Genomic DNA, 27,028 nt, shown 5'->3' with positions numbered 1-27,028 from the left:
TTATAACCTTACACCTCTCTACTTCCCCCCCAATCCCACCCACAGACCCCTGTCATGCCTGTTTCTCTATACCACGCCTACAGCCCTCCCGCTGCTCCCTGTAGCCCCACATCCCCTTCTATCCCACCTCCATTCCCCCTACAGCCACTCATAGAGCCACAGTTTCTTAGGTCCTCCCCCAGCCCCCTATATCCCTCCCCGTAGCTCTCGCCAGCCCCTCCCGGCCCCCAATGCTCCCTATAGCACCGTGTCCCCCCGTTTCCCCCTCACAGCCCTCTGCTGCCCTAAATCCCTTTGTACCCACCCCTATCGCCCCATGTACCCCGATACCACAGCCGCTGCAGCCCCGCCTGCCTCCCTATCCCCCCCCCGCCTTCCCAGCCCCTCACCCCACCAGGCTTCCTCCCCTGTCCCGGCGCCGCTCTCCGTCCCTCCCGGCTCCGGCTCTGCTGTGCTCAGCACCGCTCCCGTCGTGCCGCGGTTCCGTCTCGGTGCTGCCCGGACAGCTCCGGCGCGCAGCGGCGGTGCGGGGCGGCCAGGGCTGCGGGAGCGCCGCCGCCTGAGGGGAGAAGAGCTCTAGGCCGGCTGCCAACGGCCGTTCCCGCGCGCCGCGCCTCAGCCAATCGGAGCCGGCGCCGCTGCCGCTGACCAACGAGAGCCCGGGGGCGGAACGGATCGGCACGTGCCCAACGAGAGCCCGGGGGCGGGACGGACCGGCACCTGACCAATGAGAGCCCGGGGGCGGGACGGACCGGCACCTGACCAATGAGAGCCCGGGGCTGGGACGGTCCGGCACCTGCCCAATGAGAGCCCGGGGGCGGTGCGGCGTTACGCTGCGCTGTTGGTGGGAGGAGCGCGGCAGGGGGCGGGCCGTGGGTGGGGCCTCGGGGTGCGCCCTACTGCTATAGGGGGTGCGAGATGGGAATGGGATTGACAGGTGGGAGGTGGGGCTTGGATGTGGGGTTGGGATATGAGGTTTGGAACTGGGCTTGGGATGTTGGATGTGCACTGGGATGTGAAATGTAGGGTTGGGGTGTGGGGATATGGATATGGGGTGGATATGGAATGGGAGATAGGAAAATGGAATATATATGGGATGGGCTTGGGATGGACATGGGACCAACACTGAAGAATGTGGGATGGATTGGGGATGAAATATGGACACGGGATGGGATTGGGATGATAGTGGCATGGGATAAGTAGATGGAATGGACATGGGATGCATGTGGGGATAAGGATTCGGAATGGCTATGGATATAGGGTTAAGGATGGGGATAGGATGTGGGGGTATGGATATGGGATGGGTTTGAGATGGCTGTGGGGTGGATATGATGGATATGGGATGGGATAACGTTGTGGGATACGGACGAGGGATGGCTACGAGATGGAGCTGTACTGGTTATAGAGCCATAGGGGCGATGGGGCCAGAATGCTGCAGTCACCTCTGTCCCCAGAGTTCATCCCCAGTGTGACGCATGGAGCCCCACAGCCGCTCCTCTGCCCTTTATCACTTACATGGGGAGGACATCCCCCAACCTCCATTATCAAAAATAAACCTTAATTAGAAAAGTGAGGGGTGTCAACCCCGCCCCATGGGAACAATGTTTTCTGTGGGGGAGGGCACAGATGGCGTCTCCAGAGGGCTGTCCCAAACTCTGGGGGGTGTTCACAACTCTAGGATATGACACCACCAGGGTGCCATGAAGGTGTCCCAAGCTTTGGGGTGTGACACAGGGATGTCCCCAATTTTGGTGGTGTGACATTGTCATGTGGTGTTCCCACTTCCCTGGGAAGTCCTCCAGGTGGTCACGGTGTCCCCAGCTTCGGCTCAATGTCCCCAGAGTTTTTTTTGTCCCCTCTGCATGACGGTGACACCCGGCGCCAGCTGCCAGGAGTGACGCCCAACGGTGATGACACCGCATCACGGCTGTGCCACGCTGGTGTCACACAGTCCCCTCTGGTGGTGGCACAGAGTTCACCACCGTGCATGTCCCCGTCCTCATGACAGACGATGGTGACAGCACCAGAGGTTTCCGGTGTCACCGGGTCCTGCGGTAGGCAGGTCTGGAGGGGTGACAAACAACAGTGAGAGGCTCAGTGACAGCATGGTGACAACGTGGTGCCGCCTGTGCCTGCCCCCATGTGATGGTCAGAGTACAGGGAATGGTGTCACCCGATAGATGGTGGCACACAAGTGATGGTGACACCAGATGACGGTAACAACAGTGACAGCCAGGGATGGGGACGCTGCGTCACGGCTGTTCCACATCGAGGTCACCCTGTGTCACGGCGTCACCTGAAGACAGTGACATTCAGTGACACCCAATGGCATCCAGTGAAGGTGACACCCAACAATGGTGACACCACCGACCCCATGTCACACCCACAGCAGACCCCACGTGTCCCCCGACTGTCCCCTGCCCCCCTCCCTGTACCCCTCCTCGTCACCTCTTCAATGAGGATGGCACCGTGCTGAAGTTGTGCCACCATGGCAGGGGGGACAGCATGGGACAGTCATGGACAGCCAGGGTGACAGCGTCCAGGAGCTGTAGGACGCGGATGGGGCTCTCAAGGTACGTTGGTACGGCCCCAGGTTCCACGGTTACGGTGACAGTGAGAACTTTGGGGACAAGTGGTTGTCCGGTGTCACCCGGTGGCCCTGGGGGGATTGTTTCCGTGGGGCTTTGCACAGGGATTGGTGGGAACCATCCATTTCTGAAAGGAAGTGGCAAAAAATATACAAGAAAAGTGACATAGTATTGATTTTAATGGAAACAGACATTATTGGGGGCGATCCCACGGGGACAAAGAAGAGCGAGAATGTGTCACTATGTGAGGTTGTCCTCAAAATCCCCACTAGAGACCTCTGGAGGACTCCAGGAACGCCTGGGGACCCCAAGACACCCATGGGACATCTCCAGACCCTTCCAGAAGACAATAGGACCCTCTGAACCCACCTGAGGACCCCCCCACATTCCACAGGATCATTCTGGGACGTCTGCAGACCCTTCTGGATGAATCCAAGGACCCCCTGGATCAATTTGAAAACCCCCTGCACCCTCCAAGTCCTCTCTGGGACATCCCCAGAGATGTCTCTGATGACGGGATGACTCCAGGACCACTCAGACCCACATGAGAACTCTCTGGACCCTACCAGACTCTACTGGCACATCTCCAAATCATCCCAGTGGCTCCTCGGAGCTCCTGGACCCATCCTGGGAGCTTCCAGATCCTTCCAGGGACCCCCAGGACCATTCTTGGGACCCCCTGGACACCCCAGGATCCCTCTGGGACATCTCCAGATCCTTCTGTATGAATCCAAGGACACCTTGGATCCACCTGGGGACCAACTGGATGCCCCAAACCCCTCTACAACATCTCCAGATTCTTCTGCATGCCTCCAGGGGTATATAGGGGGGGGCTCGTGGGGAATCTATGGGCGGAAAGGTGTGAGTGGGGCTTCTGTGAGGTGGAAAGAGGGTCTGGAGGTGGAGAAAGGTTGGAAGGGGAAACTGAGGGATTGTGGAGGGCTTCTGTGGCGTGGAAAGGGGCTCTGAGGATGGAGAGAGGGGGTTGTGAGGGGGAAAAGAGCAGAACGAGGCTTCTGTGAGTGAAAAGGGGGCCTGGGGATGGAGGGGTACATTGTGGAGGGGAACTTGAGGGGTGGAAAGGGGGCTTCTGTAGGGCAGAAAGGGGGGTCTGGGAGTGGACGGGGGGTTGTGTGGGGGAAAAAAGGGGTGAGTTGGGTCTCTGCTGGGAGGAAAAGGGGTCTAGGAATGGAGAAGGGGTGGCAGAGAAAATCTGGAGGGTTGTGGGGGGCTTCTATGGGGTGGAAGGGGAGTCTGGGGGACACCTTAGGGAAGTATTGGGGGGGAGAAGAGGAGAGTGGGATGTCTATGGGGTGGAAAAAGAGTCTGGGGGGAAACTTAGTGGCTTGTGTGGGGGAAAGGGGTGAACAGAGTTTCTACAAGGCAGGAAGAGCATCTGGGGGTGGAGGGAGGGGTGGGAGGGAAGAGCCAGGGGTTGTACGAGGCTTCTATGGGGTCTGGCTGAGGGAAATTGGAGGTCAAAATGAGGAACTGACTCCAGGGGTCAGGGAGGAGCGCACAGGGGGTTACAGGGACCTCTAGGGGTCAGAAAAAAGGGGCCAGGAGGTGGGAGGAGAAGGGAGGACACGGGACCCTGGGGGTCAAATAGAGGGGAATGGGGGGTGGTAGGAGACTCTGGGGATCAGAATGGGGGAATTGGAGTGGGGGCACTCGGGGGGAGGAGAGGGGGTTCGGGGGTCAGATAGAGGAGACTGGGAAAGGGGGGGACTCTAGGGGACAGAATGGGGAGAGCGGTGGGGGGGTGGGGGGACACCAGGGATCAGAACGGGGGACTGGGGAGGGATGAGGGATCGGGGGGGGACCCTGGGGATCAGAATGGGGGAGGCACAGAGGGGAGGGGTGGAAGAGGACTACGGCGATCAGAACGGGGGGACTGGAGGGGAGGGAGACCGGGGGGAGGGTGTAACCCCGGGGGGCACACAGAGGGACTGGGGGGTGCGGGCGATCAGCGGCAGGGGGACAGGGGGGGAGGGCAGCGAAAGACACGGGGTGGGGGAGGCGGCGAGACGCAGGGCAGCCGCCCCCGCCGAGGGAAGCCCCGAGCACAACGGAGACCCCGCGGGGCCGAGACAGAGCGGCACGCGGCCCCCCCGCCGCCTTCACCCCGGCCCCCGCCCCGGCGCCCCCCGAACACCCACCTGTAGGAGCCGAGGCGGCGCCCGGAGCCCCGAGGCGCCCCGCACCGCTTCCGCACGGCCGCCTCCTCGGGTCGCGGCGTGATGACGTCACTCGGCGGGGACGGCGCGGCGCCGTAGCGACGGACCGGCGCTGAGGCGCTGAGGCGCCGTCGCCGTGGCGACGCCGTCGAACGGTACCGCTCCTGCGGGAGCCGCGCTGAGACGTGCGGCGTCTCCGGCTTCCCCAGAATCGCTGTCTCCAGGCCGATTCCGAGCTGCTGGCGCTTCTTGAAAGCCGAGCGCGCATCTCTGCCCGGTTTTCTCACGGCTCCTGCGGCGGCATCTCTGGCCACTTTCTCCTCCAAGGAAGAACCGAGCGGTGGCCCGGCCGGGCTCGGTGCGTGGGATGTGAGAAGGGCACAGCCCGGAGCAGGACCTGAAGAACGAGCTCAGCTCACCGCTGGCACGTGTTCTGTAGTCCCCCGGGTCCTGCAGAGCTGCGCTGGACTCGCTGAGCAGCACGGCGTGGTGCGGGGATGTAAGAGAACACAGGTGCTCGGTAGACTTGCTGGGGCAGGGAGCTCTCACTGACGCTAAACTCGCTGAAACGGAGTGACTCGTTCAGGACACGTGCCTGAAACATATGCTGGTTCTCTAGGCAGAGCTGCCGGACAGACCTGTCAGCACTGGGAATTAAGCACGGCAGTGAGATGAAGCCAATGATGCGTTCATGTAAGAGCAAGAGGTGCTTTGGAATGCCTTTATGGCTGCACAGCTCCTCGGGAAGCAGTTACACCTGCTGGCTCAATAAGAGCTGTCCCGTAGATGCTGTACAGCTGTGGAGCCTTTGCCCACCTGCACTGCATCTTTTAGATGTATCATTGAGAGGAATTGAACCAGCAAGGCTTCAGGGCTGAGCTCTAAGAATGGAAACTCCCTCAACTTTTGAAAGAGACCGGGTTTCTAAGGTCTTAAGACCTGGAGCTGGCAGGGCACACCCCTCTTGTGCCTTTCCCCTGACTGGTTTTTGGGAGACAGCAAATGGACACCCCTACAAGAAGTCTCAGGGTGTTTCCTTCTGACACTCTTATTATGGAAGTAAGAATACATTCCTGGCTCCATTTTGCTCTTGTGTCAGAAGGCAGAGATTTAAGCTACCTAAAGTCACTTTTCCACAAACGTTCCCACAGAAAGAAGCATCCAACATCTCTCTGTAGCTACGGAGACCCTGACTTCTCAACCCTTTCCAGGTATGTTTTACTGTCTCTTTCCAAATTTAGAAACGGCAGCTGTGCAGAAAAACATGCCACAGATCCTGAAGTGTGGGCCAGCGGGGAGTTTTACCCCGTCTCCTCCCTGATGTCAATCTGAAGTGATCTCCTTTAGTCTTCAGTATAACAAACGCATCCTGTGACCGTGCTTGAAGACAGTCTCCCTTGAGTGTTTTAGCTGAGCTTGGTTAGCGCTCTTAAAACCAGCTGTGCAAGTGCTGCTTTCCTCCCCACTGTGAGGGATTGCTGTCAGGAGCCAACCAGTTATGCCAGGCACATCCAGCAAGGAGCTGCTGTGGCACGATGGGCGCGTGGAGCGGCTGTCTTCCAACCTGTCCTCTGCAGCAGTCAGCATTCTGCGGGTTACTCTTCCCCAGTTTGCAGAACGAGTATCAGAAGTTGATGCTCTTTTGTGAAAGAGTAAATGTGGGTTGAAAAAAAGGCAGTGTGACATTCCTGACTGCAGATGGAACAACAGCACAGATGCTGCCAGCCCCGCAGTAAAAGCTGGACTTGTTAATGAAGCAGCTTATCCATCTGTGTCGGGCTGTGGTAAAACTCACCCGCTGGCCCACCTGGACCTTTGCCCACCTGCACCGCATCTTTTAGATGCATCATTGAGAGGAATTGAACCAGCAAGGCTTCAGGGCTGAGCTCTAAGAATGGAAAATCCCTCAACTTTTGAAAGAGACCGGGTTTCTAAGGTCTTAAGACCTGGAGCTGGCAGGGCACACCCCTCTTGTGCCCTTCCCCTGACTGGTTTTTGGGAGACAGCAAATGGACACCCCTACAAGAAGTCTCAGGGTGTTTCCTTCTGACACTCTTGTTATGGAAGTAAGAATACATTCCTGGCTCCATTTTGCTCTTGTGTCAGAAGGCAGAGATTTAAGCTACATAAGTCACTTTTCCACAAACGTTCCCACAGAACGTGGACCTGGCCTTTGGCCTTGTTGGAACTCATCCCATTGGCTTCAGCCCAGCTCTCCAGCCTGTCCAGATCCCTCTGTGGGGCCTCGCTACCCCCAGGCAGATCCACACTTCCAGCCAGCCTGGTGTCATCCGCAAACTTCCCGAGGGTGCACTCAGTGCCCTCAGCTCATCAAGAAAGATCTTGAGGAGGACAGGCCCCAGCACCGACCCCTGGGGAACAGCACTGTGACCCACAGATACCACTTTTCTCACAGATACGTGACATTTTCATCCGGGAACACTATTTTAGTCCCCTACACATGATCTCTTCCACCAAAAAACAAGGACATTTTCTCCCAGGTAGACCACTTTTCTCCTAACTATGTGACCGATTATCCGGGAAATACCCATTTTTTCCTAAAAATATGGCGTTTACTCCCAGAAATACCAGCTTTCTCACATACATGTGATCTTTTCCCCCCAAAACAAGACATTTTCTCCCAGAAATACCACTACGCTTAGAAATACCTCACGTTTCATCCCAAGAATACTACTTGACGCTCCTCAGGATCACACTTACTCCCAGAAAAATGGCAGTTTCTTCCAGATAGACCAGTTTTCTCCCAAATACATGACATTTTCTCCAAGATAGACCACTTTTCTCCCAAAGACGGGACATATTCCCCCAGAAATGCCAGCTTCGTCTTAAAAATACGGCCTTTTTTCCCAAAATACCAGCTTTCTCACAAACACCTGTCATTTTCCAACCAAGGATGCTACTATCTCCCAGAAACAGCAGTTTTCTGAGAAATACCTGACATTTTCTCTCAAAAGTACCACTTGACACTCCTCAAGAGGACATTTTCTCCCATATTTACCGTATTTTCTCCCCAAAGGACCAGTCGTCACACCAAAAATACCACAGTTGCTCTCGAATAGAAGACATTCTCTCCCACCATTTCCGAGTTCTCTCCCTCAAGTATGTCATTTTCTCCCAGAAATACCACATTTCAGTGGTAAATTTCACCTTCTCTTCCAAAAAGAGGATATTTTCTCCCAGAAATACCCCTTCTCTTAGAACTACCACACGTTTTCTCCCAAAAATACTGGATGACAAAACCAAATGGGACACTTGCAACCAAGAAGAGGACTGGCACAACTGCAGAGCGGTGCCATCCTCATTGAAGAGGTGACGAGGAGTGTACAGGGAGGGGAGCTGGGGACAGTCGGGGGACATGTGGGGTCTGCTGTGGGTGTGACATGGGGTCGGTGGTGTCACCATTGTTGGTTCTTCCCTTCACTGGATGCCACTGGGAGTCGTTGAGTGTCACTGTCTTCAGGTGACACCGTGACACAGGGTGACCTCGATGTGGAACAGCCGTGACGCAGTGTCCCCATCCCTGGCTGTCACTGTTGTTACCGTCATCTGGTGTCACCATCACTTGTGTGCCACCATCTATCGGGTGACACCATTCCCTGTACTCTGACCACCGCATAGGGCCAGGCACAGGCAGCTCTGCGTTGTCACCATGCTGTCACTGAGCCTCTCACTGTTCTTTGTCACCCCTCCAGGCCCACCTAGAGCTGGACCTGGTGACACTGGAGTCCTCTGGCGCTGTCACCATCGTCTGACATGAGGATGTGGACACGCACGGTGGTGAACTCTGTGCCACCACCAGAGGGGACTGTGTGACACCAGCGTGGCACAGCCGTGACGCGGTGTCATCGTCATCGGGTGTCGCGTTTGGCAGCCAGCATCGGGTGTCACCGTCATGCAGAGGGGACAAAAGGACCCCCTGGGGACGTTGAGCCGAAGCTGGGGACACTGTAACCAGCTGGAGGACTTCCTGGAGAAGTGGGGACACAGCATCGTGCTGTCACACCACCAAAGTTGGGGACACCTTCATGGCACCCTGGTGGTGTCACGTACTGGAGATGGGGACACCCCCACAGTGTCACCCCCACGGACCACTTTGTTCCCATGGGTCGGGGGTTGACACCCCTCACTTTTGCAATTAAGGTTTATTTTTCGATAATGGGGGTTAGAGGATGTCCCCCCCCATGTCCCCATGTAAACTAAGCATGCACGCTGCAGTTTTCAGCCTAGGCTTTTAAGAGCAAAGCCAGAAAATTCCACACCGCTCAGTACAAAGCTGTGCGATGATGAGAGTGACTCAAGCTCTGCCCAAAGGATGAAAAGTAGCATCAAAACGGCTGAAGAGAGGGGGGACAATGAGGCAAGGTAGCACTGCAGAGAAGTCAGGAGAACACCTCTGCCTTCCAGGATCAGGCAGCCGGCGGAGCCTCTCTTCCCCCAACAGAGACGCCTGCAGGGTGAGGGGCACACGCTCACTTCTGCTCAGTGCTGCCCCGAGAAACTCAGACAGCTCGAGACAGCTGTTCTCTAACTCAGCGCGCCTGTGCTCAGGCCGTGCTACTCGCAGTTCTGTGCACGTGCTTTGCAGGCAGTGCGTTTATGGGCAGGGCCAAGGACTGGTGCATCCATTGCTTCTATAACCTGCAGCATCCCCTGATGGAGATGTGGGAGTTCTGACCCAGCGCCGCGAGTGGAATAACGAGGAGGTGGTGCAGCAGCTCACTGAGTGCCACTGGACAAATCAGGCCGTGCGCTCTTTGTGAATACAAAGCTCCAATTGTTTATTGATGGACTGCAACCAGAGTGCCAAGTTGGGCTGCTGCCACGAAGCCGCTGCCTTCTGATGCTCCTCCACTCAGTCCTTCAGCTGCAGCTTCTCCATCATCTCCACAAGGCTGTTCATTGTGGAGGACTGGAAAGAAAGAAAGCGAGCGTCAAAGTAGGACACCGCTTCCCCCAGCATTCTACAATCCCCTTCACGTCTGACAGACAGAGAACAACAAGAGCCGTGTCTGTGCTCACCGAGGACTCACCTCTGCACGTGCAGCGGCAGCTCTCAGAGCAGCCTTCTTCATTTCTGCTCTCCTCTCTTTTTGTCGTTGTCGTCTTGCTATAGAGAAAGAGGAGAGAAATTCAGTTTGTCAACAGCAAAACCGCGGAAACATGGGTACATGAAAACAGGCTAGGAAGCCTCTCAGGGAAGGGTATTTCCAGTGGGACAAGCAGAAGGCCGTCATGGATTTCATGGGAAAAGAGAGGGTTACACTTTCTGGCACTTCCTTGCCATTGGACTCGGCAGCCTTCTACTCTTTTCCCCTCTCCGCAGAGAGAAGGAGAAAGCAAAGCAAATCCTAAGCAAACTCCATGCACCTGATAAGGGAAGCACCTCACCAGGGCAGCTGCAGCACCTTCCTACCTCTTCACTTTGAGGTCCGGAACCGCTCAGTCGGCGCTGGGGCAGGCCCAGGGTGTGTTGCTGGAGCTGGCACACCGCCTCTGCTCTGATGTGGGCTCTGAGCCTTCTCCCCATCGCGCTCCACCTTCACTTGTTTCTTGGCAGGCCACAGCTCTGCTTTTTGCTCCTCTTCCTCCACTCCCTTGCGCTTTCTTGCAGCCATGGTCTTGGAGAGGGAGTGGTTGTCAACTGCAGGGGAAGGTCTTTCCCCTCTGCTGGGACCTGCTGTTCCAGGAAGCCCTCCTGGAGCCTGGAGAGGAGCTTTCGCGTACATCTTGCCGTTTGGCTCAGCACCTCTCCCTGTTCAAATCAAGCAAGGGGAAGCAGCAAGATTAAAAGAGAGTCACACACTGCCTTCGGTCTGCAAAATGGGCCACAATGCTAGGAACTCTCGAGTGTTCACAGCAATGGACCTTGGGATCTTGGCTGAACTGTGGGCCATTTCCAATTGGGACAGGAAAGGCAACTGTAATCCCCAGGGATTAAGATCTCAAGCAACACGCAACGACAGCAGTCCCAGGAAAGGACAGACAGAAAGCCTAACTAGAAAGACAGTGCACCAAACCCAGATGCTGCTGTGTGTCTGTACCTCTCTTGGGGGCTGTGCCACACTCCATGCTCCTCCCCTGGCTTCCTGCAAGGCTGCGCTTCACTGCAAGCCTGCTTGCATCAGCTTCTGTCAGAAAGGAAACAAGAAAGACATGAAGAGCATCTCTTTGGAGGAGCATTTTAGCACAGCCAACCACAAACTTCTGCTCCTCAAGCGTAGTTTCTTCAATTGGCCTTTCTGCTGCTACAACGCTGTGCCATTTCTGCAGTCAGCACAGATCTGCAGTGCCCCTTCTTTTCTCCTCCATCCCACACAGCCCTTCATGCAGCCCTATTTAGAGGCAGGTACCCACACCACAGCTCACAAGAGCTTCTTACCTGGGGAGGCTTTCCGTTTCCCCCCAAGCCCAGCACCATTCCATGGACGCGCAGGCTCCGTCCCTACAACAACAGATTGTGTGTTGATTTCACAGACACCAGGAGCAGCACTGTCCTGTTAGCCCACGTCCACCACAAAAACCAAAAGACACTCTTCTACAGCCAGAACAGAAACTGATCTTTAAACTGCAGTGCGCTTGCACAAAGCACTACTGCTCTCATTCCCGCTCAGGTGGCAGCAGAGGAACCCCAGTCTGCCTGACAGCTCTGCATGCTGCAGAGCAAAGCTGCGTCAGCACACAAAACGCTATCAGCTGCAAAAGTCGAGGCACGGATTTTTTGTCCCTACAGGGAATGCACTCAGCTCTGAGCACCACCACTTACACACACACTTCTGTCTCACTGCTGCCATCTGTTGCTGTCGGCCTCTCTAATGCTTCCACCATGGTTACCGGACACCCCTGCAGTGCTGCACCGCTCAGAAGTAATACTTAAAATGCATTCTTCCATACTTCATGACAGAGGACTGCAGAGACTCACTTTTGCGTGGTGCTAAGGATGGTCCGTCCCCATCGCGTCCCTCTGTGCGCTGCAAGGCGCTGTTGGATCTCTGGCAGCCTGCTGGGTGCTGCTCCCTAGCACAGGGAACCGCGCCGCGCTGCTTCTGAGGAGAGAAATAAAGGAAGGGCCATGGAAACGGCCACCCAACGTTTGCAAAGAGATGCAGCGTTCCAGATGGTGCCAGAGGTGGGTATCAGAGTGCTGAGACGTTAGTTATCACTAACGGAAACATTTGGGAGCGCATTCACAACATCTGCACGCGCTGCAATTTCTGGGCATATCCAGCTTTCTCATCGTTCAGGTGGAGAAGACGGGCGCTCTCAGACATCACTTCGGGGGGTTAAACCAACACACCTGCAAACACCAGCATTATTCCGAGGGAAACAGTGACTTCAGGTGCCACAGTTCAACCCATGCAAAATTACCGTACACAGCCTTAGCTCTTCACCACTATTTCTTCCCCACCCTTTACTACTGCAGGCAGCTAGAACTAACTTCTCAGCAGAAACCCAGGGCAGCTGGCAAACCATAACCAGGTGCAGCTGGCAGGAGGGCAGTGCCCGCTCTCTGCTCCCACCCTGCCCCAGCAGGTTAAGGAGCCTGGCAATGCTGTCCTGTTGCTGCAAGTGCACAACCCAGCCGCTTACTGAGCTAACAAAGGACCAGCAGGGCTCCCCCTGCTCCACCCCTTCCCCTCCAAAACCAGAGAAAGGAGAAACCCAAGCGAAAGAAACCCAGCCATACCTTTCCACGCGCAAAGCAGCGATGGCAACTGCGTCCGTCTCCCTGCTGAGACATGCTGGGGAACGTCTCAGGGGAAGCTCAAGTTCCCGGGGTCCTCTCCACAGGGACTGCCCGCACTGTTGGAAAGAGCTGGCTTCACTCTCTCTTCAAGTGCCTCGATCCCCCAAATCTCCTTTTGGAAAGGAAAAAGGAACCCTAAGGAAAGAACCTGCAAGTGAAAAACAGTGAGGAAGAAGCATTTTCCCAGCATTCTTCTGCTGTGCAGTTTAGACTCTCGGGCAGGGCAATGTCTCGAAACCAGCTGGTTACAAGGACTGTCCCCAAAATACACCCAGCTCCTGTACAGCTGCCATGATTTCTGACAGCAAGCGTTCTCCATCTCCTCAATAGTTACGCGCCTTGAAGCACATGGCTGGTGTTGCTGTCCTGAAGAAAACTCCCTCTGTCTCACTGCCAGCCGGGACGAGGGCTGATGCAGCGTGCCCACCCCAGCCCAGCTTTCCTGCTGAGACACCTCCCGGCAACCACCCAGCACCAAACCCAGCTCACCTGCTCGGCCTGCTCAGCCTGAGCTGTGCCCAGCTCACGCACACGCCGCAGCGGTGCTTCCGACGGGCTCTCGCAGGGTGATCTCTCAAGGAAAGCTCACAGCTCAGTCTCTGCGTGCAGCACACTCACCAGAGCACCAGCTCTGCTCACCGGCTGTGCCACAAACGCTCCCACCTCGGCGATGACTGTGACCTCAGCGAGTGCCCGCATCACTTCTGTGCTTCCATCATAAGCAAAGGGCGTGCTCACCTCCCAGATCCAAATTTTAGGAAACCAACACCACGGTCTCCCAACGGGTTTATTTAAGTAAAAGAACAGAGAAATTAAGATGACCCTCATGCAGCCAGTTCTTGCTCAGGTGCTGCACAATCGGACCAAGGAGATGTTACCCCCAGGCTGCCTCCAGCTTGGAGGATTTGAGCTCCCAAGCAACCAGCAAGCATTTGGACGTGCCCTCCCCCTGCTTTTTACAAGGACAGACGAGTCCTTCTTGGGATGCCAGCTATTCTGCAAAGGCGGAATAGCTCTGTTCTTGGGCCGCAGCTCCTTGGCCACGCGCTTCTCAAATACTGGGGCTGCATTACCTCCTGGGCATCCACACGTGCTCCGACTCTCCCGCAGGGTTTCTGGCTTCCTGCTGGGGAGCTTCTCATCTTCTGCAATATCATTCCTGCCTCCTCTGGTACCATCCTGGGAGATGCTGCAGAGCTCATGAGCCTGAACTACCTTCCTCCCATCAGCAGCTGCTCTTGCTTTAAAGAAGTGCCAGCACCTACGAATCAGCTTGGAGAAAGTAATTCTGGGGACCCAGAGACACTGCAAGTTTCAATGCAGCTCCCACAAGAACGCTGCTGTTAAATCCGTAGAATCATAGAATGGATCAGGTTGGAAAAGACCCGAAAGATCATCGAGTCCAACCACAACCTGACCATACTCCCCTAACTCTAACAACCCACCACTCAATCATGTCCCTGAGCACCACATCCAGAGCTCTTTAAACACGTTCAGGGACAGCCAGGACACATCCCCAATTAGCCAGGACTGCTGAAGGATGATGGAGAGCGGCTTGGCAGCCACGTCTGCCAACCCCCTCAGCACCCCAAGGTTCAATCCATCCGGCCCCATGGCTTTCAAAGCAGGTTTTGTTTCTTTAATTATTGTCTCCCATTCTATCTTTTCTTTTAGAAAGGAATCTAAAAGATGAAAAGTAAGAAAGTACTAAACAAAATGAATCAAAAGAAATGAAAAAAGGAAAGAAAGGGGAAGAGATGAAAAGAGACGGAAAGAAAAGGGGAGAGGGAAAGAAAAGGGGAGAGGGAAAGAAAAGGGGAGAGGGAAAGAAAAGGGGAGAGGGAAAGAAAAGGGGAGAGGGAAAGAAAAGGGGAGAGGGAAAGAAAAGGGGAGAGGGAAAGAAAAGGGGAGAGGGAAAGAAAAGGGGAGAGGGAAAGAAAAGGGGAGAGGGAAAGAAAAGATGGAAAACAGAAAACAAAATGAAAAAAGGAAAAAAAGGAAAGGAAGGGAAGAAAAGAAGAAAAAGGAAAGGAGAAAAAACCATCCTTCCATCACCATTGCTACCACAAGCACTAAACCATATCCTGTAACTCCTAATCCAGATGCCTCATGAACACTGCCAGGGACGGCGACTCCACCACCTTCCTGGGCAGCCATTCCAGTGCCTGGCTGCTCTCTGAGAGAACAAGTTCTTCCTTATGTCTAACCTAAACCTCCTCTGGTACAACTTATGGCCATTTCCTCGGGTCCTGTTTGTTGCCTGGGAGACGAGGCCAAACCCCTCCTCATCACAGCCTCCATTCAGGAAGTTGTAGATTGCAATGAGGTCTCCTCTGAGCCTCCTCTTCTCCAGACTGAACAACCCCAACTCCTTCAGCCGCTCCTCGTAAGGCCTGTGTTCCAGACCCCATACCAGCTTTGTTGCCCTTCTCTGGACACGTTCCAGGGCCTCAATGTCTTTTTTTGTAGTGAGCGGCCCAAAACTGAACACAGTGCTCAATGCGTGGCCTCACCAGGGCTGAGTACAGGGGGATGATTCCCTCCCTGCTCCTGCTGGCCACGCTATTTCTAATGCAAGATGCTGTTGGCCCTCTTGGCCACCTGGGCACACCTCTGTCCCTGGAAAGGTGATGGAACAGCTTGTGCTGGATGCCATCTCCAGACAACTGGAAGAAAAGGAGGTTATCAGGAGTAATCAGCAAGGGTTCACCAGGGGGAGGGCATGCTTGACCAACCTGGTAGCCTTCTACGATGTTGTCACTGGCTGGGTGGATGTAGTGCATGTAGTCTACCTTGCTTTCAGCAAGGCGTTTGATACCGTCTCCCACAACATCCTTATGACAAAGCTGAGGAAGTGTGGACAGATGAGTGGACAGTGAGGTGGGTTGAGAACTGGCTGACTGGCAGAGCGCAGAGGGTCGTCGTTGGCGGTGCAGAGTCCGGTTGGAGACCTGTAACCAGCGGTGTTCCTCAGGGGTCGGTGCTGGGTCCGGTCTTGTTCAACATCTTCATCAATGTCCTCAATGAGGGAATAGTGCTCACCCTCAGCAAGGGTGATCTGTGAGGCCCCGTGTACTGAAAGGCAGCCACACGGTCTCCCATGAGCCTTCTGTTCTCCGGGCTCAACAAGCCCAAACCTCTCAGTCTCTCTCCAAAGGAGACATTCCCGATGCTTTGAAGCCTTTGAAGTCACGTTCCTGATGTCCAAGTTACGTGCCCATCATGTGTTAATGCTGTTGTGCCAATCGGTGGGCTCAACAGCTGCAACAAAGACACCAACGTCTTTGGGATAGGCTTATTTTACTGCCTATGACAAAATAAAACCAACAGTAATATTGGCAGCGTCTATAGCCAAAAGAGAAGCTTAGCAGTAAAGGGAATAAGCAAGGCAGTGGGCCTACTCATTGCCACGTGAGCACAGTGGTGAAGAAAGATCCACGACCAATTGCCCCAGCACTTTACCATCAGCCAGATCCGCAGTCACTGGGGAGCCCCGTTTGCAGGGAGGATCTGAAGAACCTCTCCCAGCCATGGGGAAGTTGCACAGCAATGCATCCATCCCACGAGTGAGGCGTCCAGAGCCGCTGCAAGCAGCTCCAGCCTTTCTAGCACACAGTAAACCAATGTACGGAGCAGTCCGAGGGAACAGCCGCTGCCCTCTTTCTCCTCTTGGTTTTCGCCCCGAAGCCTGGCCAGGGCTCAAGGGGAACAAAAGGCGTCGTGCTGTCAATCTTGCTGCAGCACGGGCCTCTTTGGCAAGACTGTCTGCCCAGCCCCCCCGCGTCGGGCTTCGTCGGGTAACGAACTCAGCAGCAAAGCTGCCCTCGGCTCCTCGGGGAGAGCCCGCCGTCGTCACGGAAACGCAGCGTGACAGCACGCAGGTCCCAGCAGCCCGGCTGATGTCACCGGCGCCGTGACTTCCTCTGCCTGCCCTGGAGCCGCAGCCCGAGAGCTTTCCGGCCCCCGGCCTCCCTCTCCCTGGTCAGCGCCAGCGCCGCCAGCTTTCTTCTCGGACAGACGTGAATACAGAAAACGGCAGTCGAGTCCTCCGCCTGCGGGGCAGCGGCTCAGCACGGCGCTGCTGACCGTTCGAGCCGAGCCGAGCCGGAACCGAAGGCGGCCGCCCGACTCTGCCGGGCTCCGACGCGTCTCGATCGGCGGGGTCGGTCCCTCTCTTTCGGGGCTGCCCGGCTCGGCCAGGAGCCGCTCCCGGACACCGGGCGTCCCGCCGCTCGCAGTCAGCCGCCGGTTCTCAGCCGGCGGCGCCCCGCCGCGACGCCGACTCCGGAGGACGGCTCCGTTCTGACGCGGGACGGACGGGGCCCCGAGGCGCGGGGCGGGCGGCGGCGGGGACGCGGGGCGGCGGAGCGCCGCTTTCCCGGCACGGAATCCCGCGGCCGCCATTGGCGGAGAGCCCGCGCTCGGCCCCGCCTCTCCCGCTCTCCTATTGGTCGGCCCGCGGAACGGGGCGGGCGCTCCCGGCGGGGTCGTTTGCGCCCGCGGTCGCGCCGTCATTGCGTCATCATCGCGCGCGTCCCGCGTGGCCCCGGCCCGGCTGCCCGCGGCGCTGCCCCGCTCCGCGCGCCCGCTCCGCTTCCGGGGCCCCGGGGCCCGCGCCCCCGGATCCTTTTCCTCCGCGCGGCCTTCCAGCCGCTCTGCCCCCGGCCTGCAGAGATGCCTCGGGTCGTCGTGACCGAAGTGCGGGACCGGCGCGTGGCGGTGTTGAACGTCGTTCCGTTGGCATCAGCCGTCGGTCAGCCCGTCCAGAGCCCTGTGCGGGGCCTTCGTTTCCTCAGGCGGATAACGGGAGGATGCCGGAGCCGAGGGGCGGTGGGAGGGAGGCGGGGACGGGAGCATCCTGCCGTGCCGCCAGCAGCCCGGGGGCCGCGTGCTGTGGGTGCCGGCACGAAGCTCCGCCGTCCGTCAGCACGGGAGCTGCGGTTCTGGTGCAGCAGCAGGAGCTCAGCGCAGCGCTGCAGAGAGCGGTCCGGCGGCACGGGAAGAAGATGACGGCCTGGAGCGCGAGTGCCTCAGCAGTGTCTGCAGCCTGCGAGGAGCCGAGCCGGGCTGGGGAGAGGAAGGTGTGGGAGTCCCGGGGAGGGACGCGCGATGGCAGCGTTATTGGCAGGATCAGCTGCTTCCTCCACCGCTCCCGACGCCGAGCACTGGTTTCCTTTGAGAAGCAGCCCACTGTCACATCTGTGGGGTTCCGCAGGACACACAGGCATGGGGTAAGTTTAGGTTGGATATCAGGACAAACTTCTGTGCAGAACTTCTACAGCCGTGGGTGGGATCCCCCTGAGCTCCCCTTCTCCAGGCTGAGCAGCCCCCTCTCTCTCAGCCTCTTGTCATGGCAGAGGTGTTCCAGTCCCTTCACCATCTTGGTAGCCCTGCGTTGGACTCTTTCCAGCATGTCCAGCTGTCTCCTGTACTGGGAGCCCAGAGCTGGACGCTGTTCTCCAGCTGCAGCCTCCCCAGTGCCGAGCAGAGCAAAAGGAATGGTGCAGAATACTGGTCCTTACCTGCTACAAGAGAAGTCAGGACTAGGGCTATGATGGGAGCGCATTGCTTTATGATTGACGTGGAGAACTGCTAGGAAGAAGGCCTGGTGGGCCTGAACACAGATGCCGGGTGGTCCAGCTTTTGTTTCACTGGAAACCAGGTACTCCGTGGGCAGCAGCATGGAGATATGTTCTCCATGCAGTTGTGTCCCCGTGGCTTCTTTCTGATATGCTTGGGAAGTCCCACTAGAACAGGCTGCCGTGTGAGACAGAAGTGAGAGAGAAGCATCAGTTGTGTGGGTGGAGTTTTACTATCTCTGTGTTCACATCTTTTATGTTTGTCTTCTTTTTTTTTTCCAGTTCAACTCTGCGTGCGTCGGTCTGCCTTTGCTAAATCCTTTTCTTGTGGCCTTAGGCAACAATCGAGGGGGTCTCAAGTTTCAGCGCTGAGCAAGAAGCGCAGGCTCTCAGGAAGGCCATGAAGGGCTTTGCTAAGTTGATCTCCCTCCATGGTCAACTGTTGTTGTAGGCACTAACGAGATATCAGGCTGTGATGTGAAAGGACCCCCTGCTGTGTTGTGGTAGGCGATAACGGGGTATCGGGTTGTGACGTGATAGGACCTTCCCTGCTCTGTGAGTAACGTGTGAGTAACACGTGACGCATGCTTAGGGGGCTTAGGCGATAGGGATGTGTATGTAAGGGGTTGTTGTGCCTTAATAAATTGCCATTTGCTTCTGCATCATATTGGTGTCAATGTTGCTATGGCCCTAGCGAATGCAGATCGCTAGCCCCTAGGCAGTGCGGCCTTTGACACGGTGGTTGCCGGAGTTAACAAATGGTGCCCCATGTGAGGAGATCGGACTGTCACCCTTTACCTTCCAGCAACTAGCAGTGCGGTGTCAGGCTGACGCCGGGGCCCATACTCGGCAGAAGGCAGCGTGGTAGTGTCGCTGTGCTGAGGTCTGGGCTATTATTGAACTGTAAGGGGGGCTCATAGTCAGCGGGAGGCAGTGTGCTAGTGTCGCTGTGCTGAGGTCTGGGCTATCATTGAATTGTAACGGGGCTCATAGTCAGCGGGAGGCAGCGTGGTTGTGTCGCTGCGCTGAGGTCTGGGCCATCATCAAGCGAGAACCAGCACGGTACGGGCGCTGTGCCACGATTCGTAGTCAGCGGAACGGCAGAGTAGCGGTGCTGCGCTGAGGTCCGAATCATGGAACCGGTAATTAAGGTAATACTTCAGCTGTGCAAAGATTACTGTGACAAGAACATTCCTTCTAAGAAGGAGGTCGCTGCAGTTATCTCCAGGTTAGAGCAGGAGGGGGAGGTTAACGCCCCCTAAGAGATTCTTGACCACTGGAGGTGGGACAATCTCACCTCCGTGCTCACGCAACATATTATGAGCACACAGAAGGGTGGATCTGAGCTAAAAACTTGGGGCCTGATACTAGGAGTGTTGAAGGCAGCCAGAGAGGAAAAAAAAGTATAGTTGGAGGCTCGGTTGCTTTTGGGTCTCAGCAACGGGGCTGGGACACCGGACCCAGGGGGTTCCGGAGGGGGCTCGGGAGCGGTGGTTGTTTACAGGGACCGAGAGGAGACGGAGCCGCGAGCTGAACTGACAGTGCCCAGTCTGAAAGAAGACAGACAACAAGATAGCAGAGGAGGTTCGCTGACTCACCCCCCTGCCACCATATCCAGACCGGTTGGGTGAAACGTTGTATCCTTTATCTGAATTGTGTCAGTGCGCCCTGGGTCAAGGGAGCGGAGGAGGGTACGACCCACACGGGTGGGAGCAGCTTACTGCCGGCACAGGGAGGGGGCAGACAAAAGGCCTGCTGTCTCAGATTACACCCAAGGGCAATAGCTCGGGCAATAGCTGGAGCAACAGCTCAGCAGATGAAGGGGAAGTTAGTTCTGGGAGAAATGTTAAGGCATTGTTGCGGGCCGCCCCGGGAATGCTTAACACCCCAGGAGAAATTATCCAGTATGTCAGCCTGCGACATCAAAAATCTCTGCAGCGACAAGGGCCGTGTTTTCAGTGTGGCCAATATGTGGAGATAGAGCCTGGCAGGGTATCCCAAAGAACCCCCTTGGTGGCCCGTGTTACTTAGGGAAGCTAACGATGCTTGCTCCAAATTATACTGGCTGTCTTAGTGTGTCTCATAGTGTGTTGTGGTAGGCGATAACGGGGTATCGGGTTGTGACGCGATAGGACCTTCCCCACTCTGTGAGTAAAGTGTGAGTAACATGTGACGCATGCTTAAGGGGCTTAGGCGATAGGGATGTGTATGTAAGGGGTTGTTGTGCCTTAATAAATTGTCATTTGCTTCTACATCATATTGGTGTCAATGTTGCTCTGGCCCTAGCGAATGCAGATCGTTAGCCCCTAGGCAGTGCGGCCTTTGTCACGGTGGTTGCCAGAAGTAACAGCAGAGGATATGGGGATAGGGGCCACAGGCTGCAGGAGCAGAGTGCTGCTCAGGAGAAGGCAACGTGTGAGGTAAAGGTGGCACATACGGGCTTTTGTGGTCACCTTGGGTTATGGCTCGTGGGGTTATGGCTCAGGGCCACACCTTCGGGTCACAGGGCCCCCCGTCCGCTCTCCAGAGGAATTAAAAGCACTCCACCACCACCCCATACCCCCCCTTTTCACCTCAACCCACTCCCCACATCCTCACGTTCCCCCTGTGTCCCTATACGACCCCATATCCCAGTGTCCCACTTGCAGCCCTGTGGGATAAACAAAGTCATTATCTTGCTAACGTGTAAGAAAGCTTAGCAGTAAGTTGAGCCAGACACAAACACACACGAGATGCCTGACTCCTACATGTAACCAGTTGTTTTTGCGCGGGTATAAAAGGTTGTGAGCACCTACAATAAAGGTCCTTCGTTCTGCACCAGCAAGGGAGTCTGCGCCTCTCGCCACACCAGCAAGGGAGCTCGGCGCCCTCTTGCCACAAAGAAGAGAGGAGAGGAGAGAAACGATAGAGCAGAACAAAGAAAAAGGGAAGAGAGGAGCTTTTAAGGGGAAGAACAGAAGAGGGAGGAGCAAGAGGGGAGGAGAAAGAGGTAAGAAGAGCAGATCTAAAAAGGACAAGAGAAAAAGAGAGGGCGGGGAGAACAGAGGGAACAGCAAAAGAGGGAAGGGCAAATGGAAGAAGAAAGGAAGGAATGGGGCAGAGAAAAGAGGGAGAAGAGTTCCAACCCCCCTGCAATAGGCAGAGACACCTCCCTCTACACCTGGGTACTCCAAGTCCCACCCAGCCTTGCTCTGTGCCCATAAACAAAGACAAACCTGTACGTAACAGTCACTCAAGGGAAGACACAGCACCTCTAATCACTTCATTTCTTTGTAGACAACATTTAAAAGCAGAGCGCTCACCTACAGGCAGCAAAGCATCTTCCAGATCTCCTGCCATCTCAGATTTAATGCTGTTATGTCCTTGTTAGCAATGCCTCTGTACCATCAAAAACTATGGCAGAAAGTCACAGAGGTTCAAAGGACCGCTTTGCAACAAGCTCCTCGTATACTGCATGAACATTCTTTCATCCCTGCAGCACTCTCAGCTAAATCAGGATCGCCCCACAGAAATAATTCATTTTCACTGCTAACAGTCTTGCGAATTGGCCTACCACAGCTAGTACCATTTTCAAGACCTGCTGCTTTGTGCTGCCAATCAAGTTTCTTAGCTCCTCTCCCCCCTGCCCCAATGGCAGTCACACTTCATGATCTCTGCTTTCCATGCTGGAGCTGCAGCCAGTTGGACTTCGGTTTCTCAAGTCCCTTTCAGTCTCAGGAGGGAATAAAACAGCCAGAATGGAATGGATGCAATGCGGCTCTCTCTAGGACACCTGCTGCCTCAGAAGAGTTCACATCTACTGGACAGCTACAGAGCTCCTACAAAAGCATCACACACAAACAAGGAAGGAAAGAAAAACCCAGGACACTGTGCAGGGGTCCTACCTCTCACTAGGTGATACCTGTTCCGTGTACAGAGGATGGACATAAACTGCACCTCATCTGTTCCCCACTTCTTCTCCCCCGCTTCGTACAGGCACTTCAAGACATTAGGGGTGACAAAGTAAGGCTCATGGAGAAGACTGGGCGTACAGGAGATCTTAAATCCCTTGCAGCTAGAGCACTGCTGGCGCGTACTTGTCTAGATCACGGATATTTTCCAACAAGCACCTACCAGGCACGGCAACCGACAGCCAAAATCTCACTGCCCCTGCCAAGTAGCCAGCCTGTCGAGAGACCTCTCGTTAGAGACTTGCAAACAAGGCTAAAAGCATTATTTCCATTTCACAGGCTGGCTTCTCTTCACCATGCATCACCTGCTCAAGAATAGATTGGGAAGCACATTACTACGCACCTGAGCATCTTGCTGAGCATGGGCATCATCCACATACATTCCTTCATCTCTGTTTCCCTGCAAAGACACAAGGATAGAAGACTCAGTTCACCAGAGCATCTACTGGAAGCAACTCCTGAGAATTCCCCACTCATGAAAAGCTGCTGGGGATGGATAATGGAGTCCTTCAAAGGGAACACTAGCTTACAAATGAAATGCAGCTCAGATGTACTTTGGGCTTCCTTCTGAAACGAGCAGCAACCCACTTCACTGGGACATTTAAAGAAGAGCCCACAGCACTCATGCACACCCAGAGTCAGAGTTCCCTCCCCGGAGAGGCTGGGTTTGAGGAGCAGGTCATGGGACACACAGGGTGAGAAAAAGCCAGCCTGGAGCTCCTCACCACTGAGTGCAGAGCTGTGCCCACAGCTCTGAACATTCACCCCCTTCTCCCCTCAGCTTGGCTCACCGTTGCGAGGGACACGAGGACCCTTCGAAACATGGGAGATGTGTCAGATACGATGCCATCCTCAAGGGAGCAGCCATATTCCAGCAAGAACACACACACAGCACCCGTTAGGAGCAGGGCCACCACCTGGGTGCTGCCCACAACATTTGCCAGCTGTAACCTAGCTAAGTACAGAACTGTGCCCAGGGCTCCCAGCAGCACTGCAGCACTCCAGCCATCATCATTAGTGCTACAGCCTCCAATTAAGAAGCGCAGACAGAAGGAAACTGACAAGAGAGCCTTTCGCACTCCTTACGAAGCTTGTAGTTCTCATTAATGCGACAAATCTCTCCATTGGTGCGAGAAGCCAGAATTTCCATTGGGCAACCTTCATCTGCTCCTGCTCCCTAGGGAATCACCAAGGCAAGACTTAAGATACCAGCACCTGCTTGTGACGTGCAACCAGGTTTCTTTAAGAGAGAGAAGACATGCATAACAAAGCAGTAAGTCCTTGGCCAGAACTTAAGCAATACAAAAGGAAGATTTCCAAACCTTCACAGCCCTCCTTAGTTCGTGCACGTCATACATGGTGGTGGGAGTCATCACCCCAATGATCACCCTCTCAAAATTCCCACTCAGCTCCGACTTCAAGTCATCAATCAAATCCTAGAAGGCAAAGAGGAGAAAGGAGTTGGCAGAAGGGACGGCCTTTGAGGACAGAGGAACTGAGCTGTTCAGCACTCCTCTTCAGGCTCCAACCCTCCTTGCATCAACAACTGCTCTGAACTGAACAAGAACAAAACAACCTTGGTCAGGTGAAGTCTCTGCCGACCTTTCTCTTGTAGAGATTGGGTCGTTTTTCACTTTGCGCCCAAGTGACACAACCACGTTCATGCATCTCTGCAGACCACCCACCCTGCCAGTAGTGCTCTTAGAGGTGATCAGAACTTGCTGACGCTGGGAAATATTTAGATTGGTCAAGACGTCAGTGATGGCATCTTCATCCATGCCTGCAAGAAACAAATGGAAGCTAGTCAGGATGCTTGCACAAGGATCAGAAGTGCCCTCTGGTCTTGTGCCACCTCCAGTCCCTCACACAGCCGGCTCTCAACAGCTCCAGGACTACATCGATGCACACAAAGCTGCCAGGACCCAGGCCACCAGAGCAGCTGCATTTTGGGACACGAAGGGCAGTTCTGTTTCCACTTTCCAACAATTTTTAGGGCAGTTGTGCAGCAGAGCAGTGCAAGCAGCTATGCTTCCCTCTATCAAACCACCAGAGCAGCCATTCGCAGTGCTGGGGAAAAAATAAAAGTTGACCATGGAGGGAGATCAACTTAGCAAAGCCCTTCATGGCCTTCCTGAGAGCCTGCGCTTCTTGCTCAGCGCTGAAACTTGAGACCCCCTCGATTGTTGCCTAAGGCCACAAGAAAAGGATTTAGCAAAGGCAGACCGACGCACGCAGAGTTGAACTGGAAAAAAAAAAAAAGAAGACAAACATAAAAGATGTGAACACAGAGATAGTAAAACTCCACCCACACAACTGATGCTTCTCTCTCACTTCTGTCTCACACGGCAGCCTGTTCTAGTGGGACTTCCCAAGCATATCAGAAAGAAGCCACGGGGGCACAACTGCATGGAGAACATATCTCCATGCTGCTGCCCACGGAGTACCTGGTTTCCAGTGAAACAAAAGCTGGACCACCCGGCATCTGTGTTCAGGCCCACCAGGCCTTCTTCCTAGCAGTTCTCCACGTCAATCATAAAGCAATGCGCTCCCATCATAGCCCTAGTCCTGACTTCTCTTGTAGCAGGTAAGGACCAGTATTCTGCACCATTCCTTTTGCTCTGCTCGGCACTGGGGAGGCTGCAGCTGGAGAACAGCGTCCAGCTCTGGGCTCCCAGTACAGGAGACAGCTGGACATGCTGGAAAGAGTCCAACGCAGGGCTACCAAGATGGTGAAGGGACTGGAACACCTCTGCCATGACAAGAGGCTGAGAGAGAGGGGGCTGCTCAGCCTGGAGAAGGGGAGCTCAGGGGGATCCCACCCACGGCTGTAGAAGTTCTGCACAGAAGTTTGTCCTGATATCCAACCTAAACTTACCCCATGCCTGTGTGTCCTGCAGAATCCCACAGATGTGACAGTGGGCTGCTTCTCAAAGGAAACCAGTGCTCAGCGTCGGGAGCGGTGGAGGAAGCAGCTGATCCTGCCAATAACGCTGCCATCGCGCGTCCCTCCCCGGGACTCCCACACCTTCCTCTCCCCAGCCCGGCTCGGCTCCTCGCAGGCTGCAGACACTGCTGAGGCACTCGCGCTCCAGGCCGTCATCTTCTTCCCGTGCCGCCGGACCGCTCTCTGCAGCGCTGCGCTGAGCTCCTGCTGCTGCACCAGAACCGCAGCTCCCGTGCTGACGGACGGCGGAGCTTCGTGCCGGCACCCACAGCACGCGGCCCCCGGGCTGCTGGCGGCACGGCAGGATGCTCCCGTCCCCGCCTCCCTCCCACCGCCCCTCGGCTCCGGCATCCTCCCGTTATCCGCCTGAGGAAACGAAGGCCCCGCACAGGGCTCTGGACGGGCTGACCGACGGCTGATGCCAACGGAACGACGTTCAACACCGCCACGCGCCGGTCCCGCACTTCGGTCACGACGACCCGAGGCATCTCTGCAGGCCGGGGGCAGAGCGGCTGGAAGGCCGCGCGGAGGAAAAGGATCCGGGGGCGCGGGCCCCGGGGCCCCGGAAGCGGAGCGGGCGCGCGGAGCGGGGCAGCGCCGCGGGCAGCCGGGCCGGGGCCACGCGGGACGCGCGCGATGATGACGCAATGACGGCGCGACCGCGGGCGCAAACGACCCCGCCGGGAGCGCCCGCCCCGTTCCGCGGGCCGACCAATAGGAGAGCGGGAGAGGCGGGGCCGAGCGCGGGCTCTCCGCCAATGGCGGCCGCGGGATTCCGTGCCGGGAAAGCGGCGCTCCGCCGCCCCGCGTCCCCGCCGCCGCCCGCCCCGCGCCTCGGGGCCCCGTCCGTCCCGCGTCAGAACGGAGCCGTCCTCCGGAGTCGGCGTCGCGGCGGGGCGCCGCCGGCTGAGAACCGGCGGCTGACTGCGAGCGGCGGGACGCCCGGTGTCCGGGAGCGGCTCCTGGCCGAGCCGGGCAGCCCCGAAAGAGAGGGACCGACCCCGCCGATCGAGACGCGTCGGAGCCCGGCAGAGTCGGGCGGCCGCCTTCGGTTCCGGCTCGGCTCGGCTCGAACGGTCAGCAGCGCCGTGCTGAGCCGCTGCCCCGCAGGCGGAGGACTCGACTGCCGTTTTCTGTATTCACGTCTGTCCGAGAAGAAAGCTGGCGGCGCTGGCGCTGACCAGGGAGAGGGAGGCCGGGGGCCGGAAAGCTCTCGGGCTGCGGCTCCAGGGCAGGCAGAGGAAGTCACGGCGCCGGTGACATCAGCCGGGCTGCTGGGACCTGCGTGCTGTCACGCTGCGTTTCCGTGACGACGGCGGGCTCTCCCCGAGGAGCCGAGGGCAGCTTTGCTGCTGAGTTCGTTACCCGACGAAGCCCGACGCGGGGGGGCTGGGCAGACAGTCTTGCCAAAGAGGCCCGTGCTGCAGCAAGATTGACAGCACGACGCCTTTTGTTCCCCTTGAGCCCTGGCCAGGCTTCGGGGCGAAAACCAAGAGGAGAAAGAGGGCAGCGGCTGTTCCCTCGGACTGCTCCGTACATTGGTTTACTGTGTGCTAGAAAGGCTGGAGCTGCTTGCAGCGGCTCTGGACGCCTCACTCGTGGGATGGATGCATTGCTGTGCAACTTCCCCATGGCTGGGAGAGGTTCTTCAGATCCTCCCTGCAAACGGGGCTCCCCAGTGACTGCGGATCTGGCTGATGGTAAAGTGCTGGGGCAATTGGTCGTGGATCTTTCTTCACCACTGTGCTCACGTGGCAATGAGTAGGCCCACTGCCTTGCTTATTCCCTTTACTGCTAAGCTTCTCTTTTGGCTATAGACGCTGCCAATATTACTGTTGGTTTTATTTTGTCATAGGCAGTAAAATAAGCCTATCCCAAAGACGTTGGTGTCTTTGTTGCAGCTGTTGAGCCCACCGATTGGCACAACAGCATTAACACATGATGGGCACGTAACTTGGACATCAGGAACGTGACTTCAAAGGCTTCAAAGCATCGGGAATGTCTCCTTTGGAGAGAGACTGAGAG

The 27,028-nt window shown here is 56.2% G+C and overlaps 3 protein-coding genes and 1 pseudogene across 12 annotated transcripts in view; 1 reads left to right on the top strand and 3 right to left on the bottom strand.

The window, feature by feature from the left end:
• Window positions 1-27,028, bottom strand: part of LOC149914304 (uncharacterized) — a 162,854-nt gene that overhangs the window by 4,253 nt on the left and 131,573 nt on the right. For 2 of the 7 annotated variants that reach the window (XR_016460517.1, XR_016460512.1), the window contains exon 1: window positions 395-1,833. The exons of the other annotated variants lie outside the window; for them this stretch is intronic. The gene's annotated coding sequence lies outside the window, so the exon portion shown is untranslated. Of the gene's footprint in view, window positions 1-394; window positions 1,834-27,028 lie in introns of those variants that run through there. 7 annotated transcript variants of the gene reach the window in all.
• Window positions 8,827-12,628, bottom strand: LOC149914314 (zinc finger CCCH domain-containing protein 11A-like). Of its 2 annotated transcripts, XR_016460522.1 has the most exons (7): window positions 12,471-12,628; window positions 11,706-11,829; window positions 11,166-11,228; window positions 10,828-10,914; window positions 10,200-10,538; window positions 9,817-9,893; window positions 8,827-9,695 (listed from the first exon to the last, which is right to left on the bottom strand). XR_016460522.1 is itself a non-coding variant. In XM_090127218.1 (6 exons), the coding sequence occupies exons 1-5, from the start codon at window positions 12,522-12,524 to the stop codon at window positions 10,204-10,206; spliced, it is 663 nt and encodes a 220-aa protein (XP_089983344.1). In that variant the 5' UTR covers window positions 12,525-12,628; the 3' UTR covers window positions 9,745-9,893; window positions 10,200-10,203. The 2 variants fall into 2 exon arrangements, 1 of the variants encoding a protein (XP_089983344.1); XM_090127218.1 differs by lacking the exon at window positions 8,827-9,695 and having other exon boundaries at window positions 9,745-9,893.
• On the top strand, window positions 18,836-20,944 carry LOC149914313 (uncharacterized; annotated as a pseudogene).
• Window positions 21,342-25,689, bottom strand: LOC149914312 (annexin A4-like). Of its 3 annotated transcripts, XM_090127086.1 has the most exons (4): window positions 23,745-25,689; window positions 23,382-23,495; window positions 22,403-22,459; window positions 21,342-22,274 (listed from the first exon to the last, which is right to left on the bottom strand). In XM_090127086.1, the coding sequence occupies exons 1-4, from the start codon at window positions 23,835-23,837 to the stop codon at window positions 22,164-22,166; spliced, it is 375 nt and encodes a 124-aa protein (XP_089983212.1). In that variant the 5' UTR covers window positions 23,838-25,689; the 3' UTR covers window positions 21,342-22,163. The 3 variants fall into 3 exon arrangements, 2 of the variants coding, with proteins under 2 accessions (XP_089983212.1, XP_089983213.1); XR_016460499.1 differs by lacking the exon at window positions 21,342-22,274 and having other exon boundaries at window positions 22,288-23,236; window positions 23,382-24,824; window positions 24,935-24,992; XM_090127087.1 differs by lacking the exon at window positions 21,342-22,274 and having other exon boundaries at window positions 22,296-23,236; window positions 23,745-25,681.

Source organism: Phasianus colchicus, chromosome 30 (genome assembly GCF_987193195.1).
Source record: "Phasianus colchicus chromosome 30, bPhaCol1.hap1.1, whole genome shotgun sequence".
Taxonomy (NCBI): Eukaryota; Metazoa; Chordata; class Aves; order Galliformes; family Phasianidae; genus Phasianus; species Phasianus colchicus.
The sequence above is the reverse complement of the archived record's forward strand: the minus strand, read 5'-3'. Positions and strand labels throughout refer to the sequence as shown.

Bases quoted from the DNA above. Each gene is read 5' to 3' on its own strand.
- LOC149914314 (XM_090127218.1), bottom strand. From the start codon at position 12,524: ATGTCTCAGCAGGGAGACGGACGCAGTTGCCATCGCTGCTTTGCGCGT. The intron at 11,830-12,470 runs GTATGGCTGGGT...TTCTCTCCTCAG, and splicing joins GCTGCTTTGCGCGTGGAAAG to AAGCAGCGCGGCGCGGTTCC. The intron at 11,229-11,705 runs GTGAGTCTCTGC...CTGTTGTTGTAG, and splicing joins ATCCTTAGCACCACGCAAAA to GGACGGAGCCTGCGCGTCCA.
- LOC149914312 (XM_090127086.1), bottom strand. From the start codon at position 23,837: ATGGATGAAGATGCCATCACTGACGTCTTGACCAATCTAAATATTTCC. The intron at 22,460-23,381 runs GTTTGGAAATCT...GTGTCTTTGCAG, and splicing joins AACTAAGGAGGGCTGTGAAG to GGAAACAGAGATGAAGGAAT. The intron at 22,275-22,402 runs GTGCGTAGTAAT...GTCTCTCGACAG, and splicing joins ATGCTCAGCAAGATGCTCAG to GCTGGCTACTTGGCAGGGGC.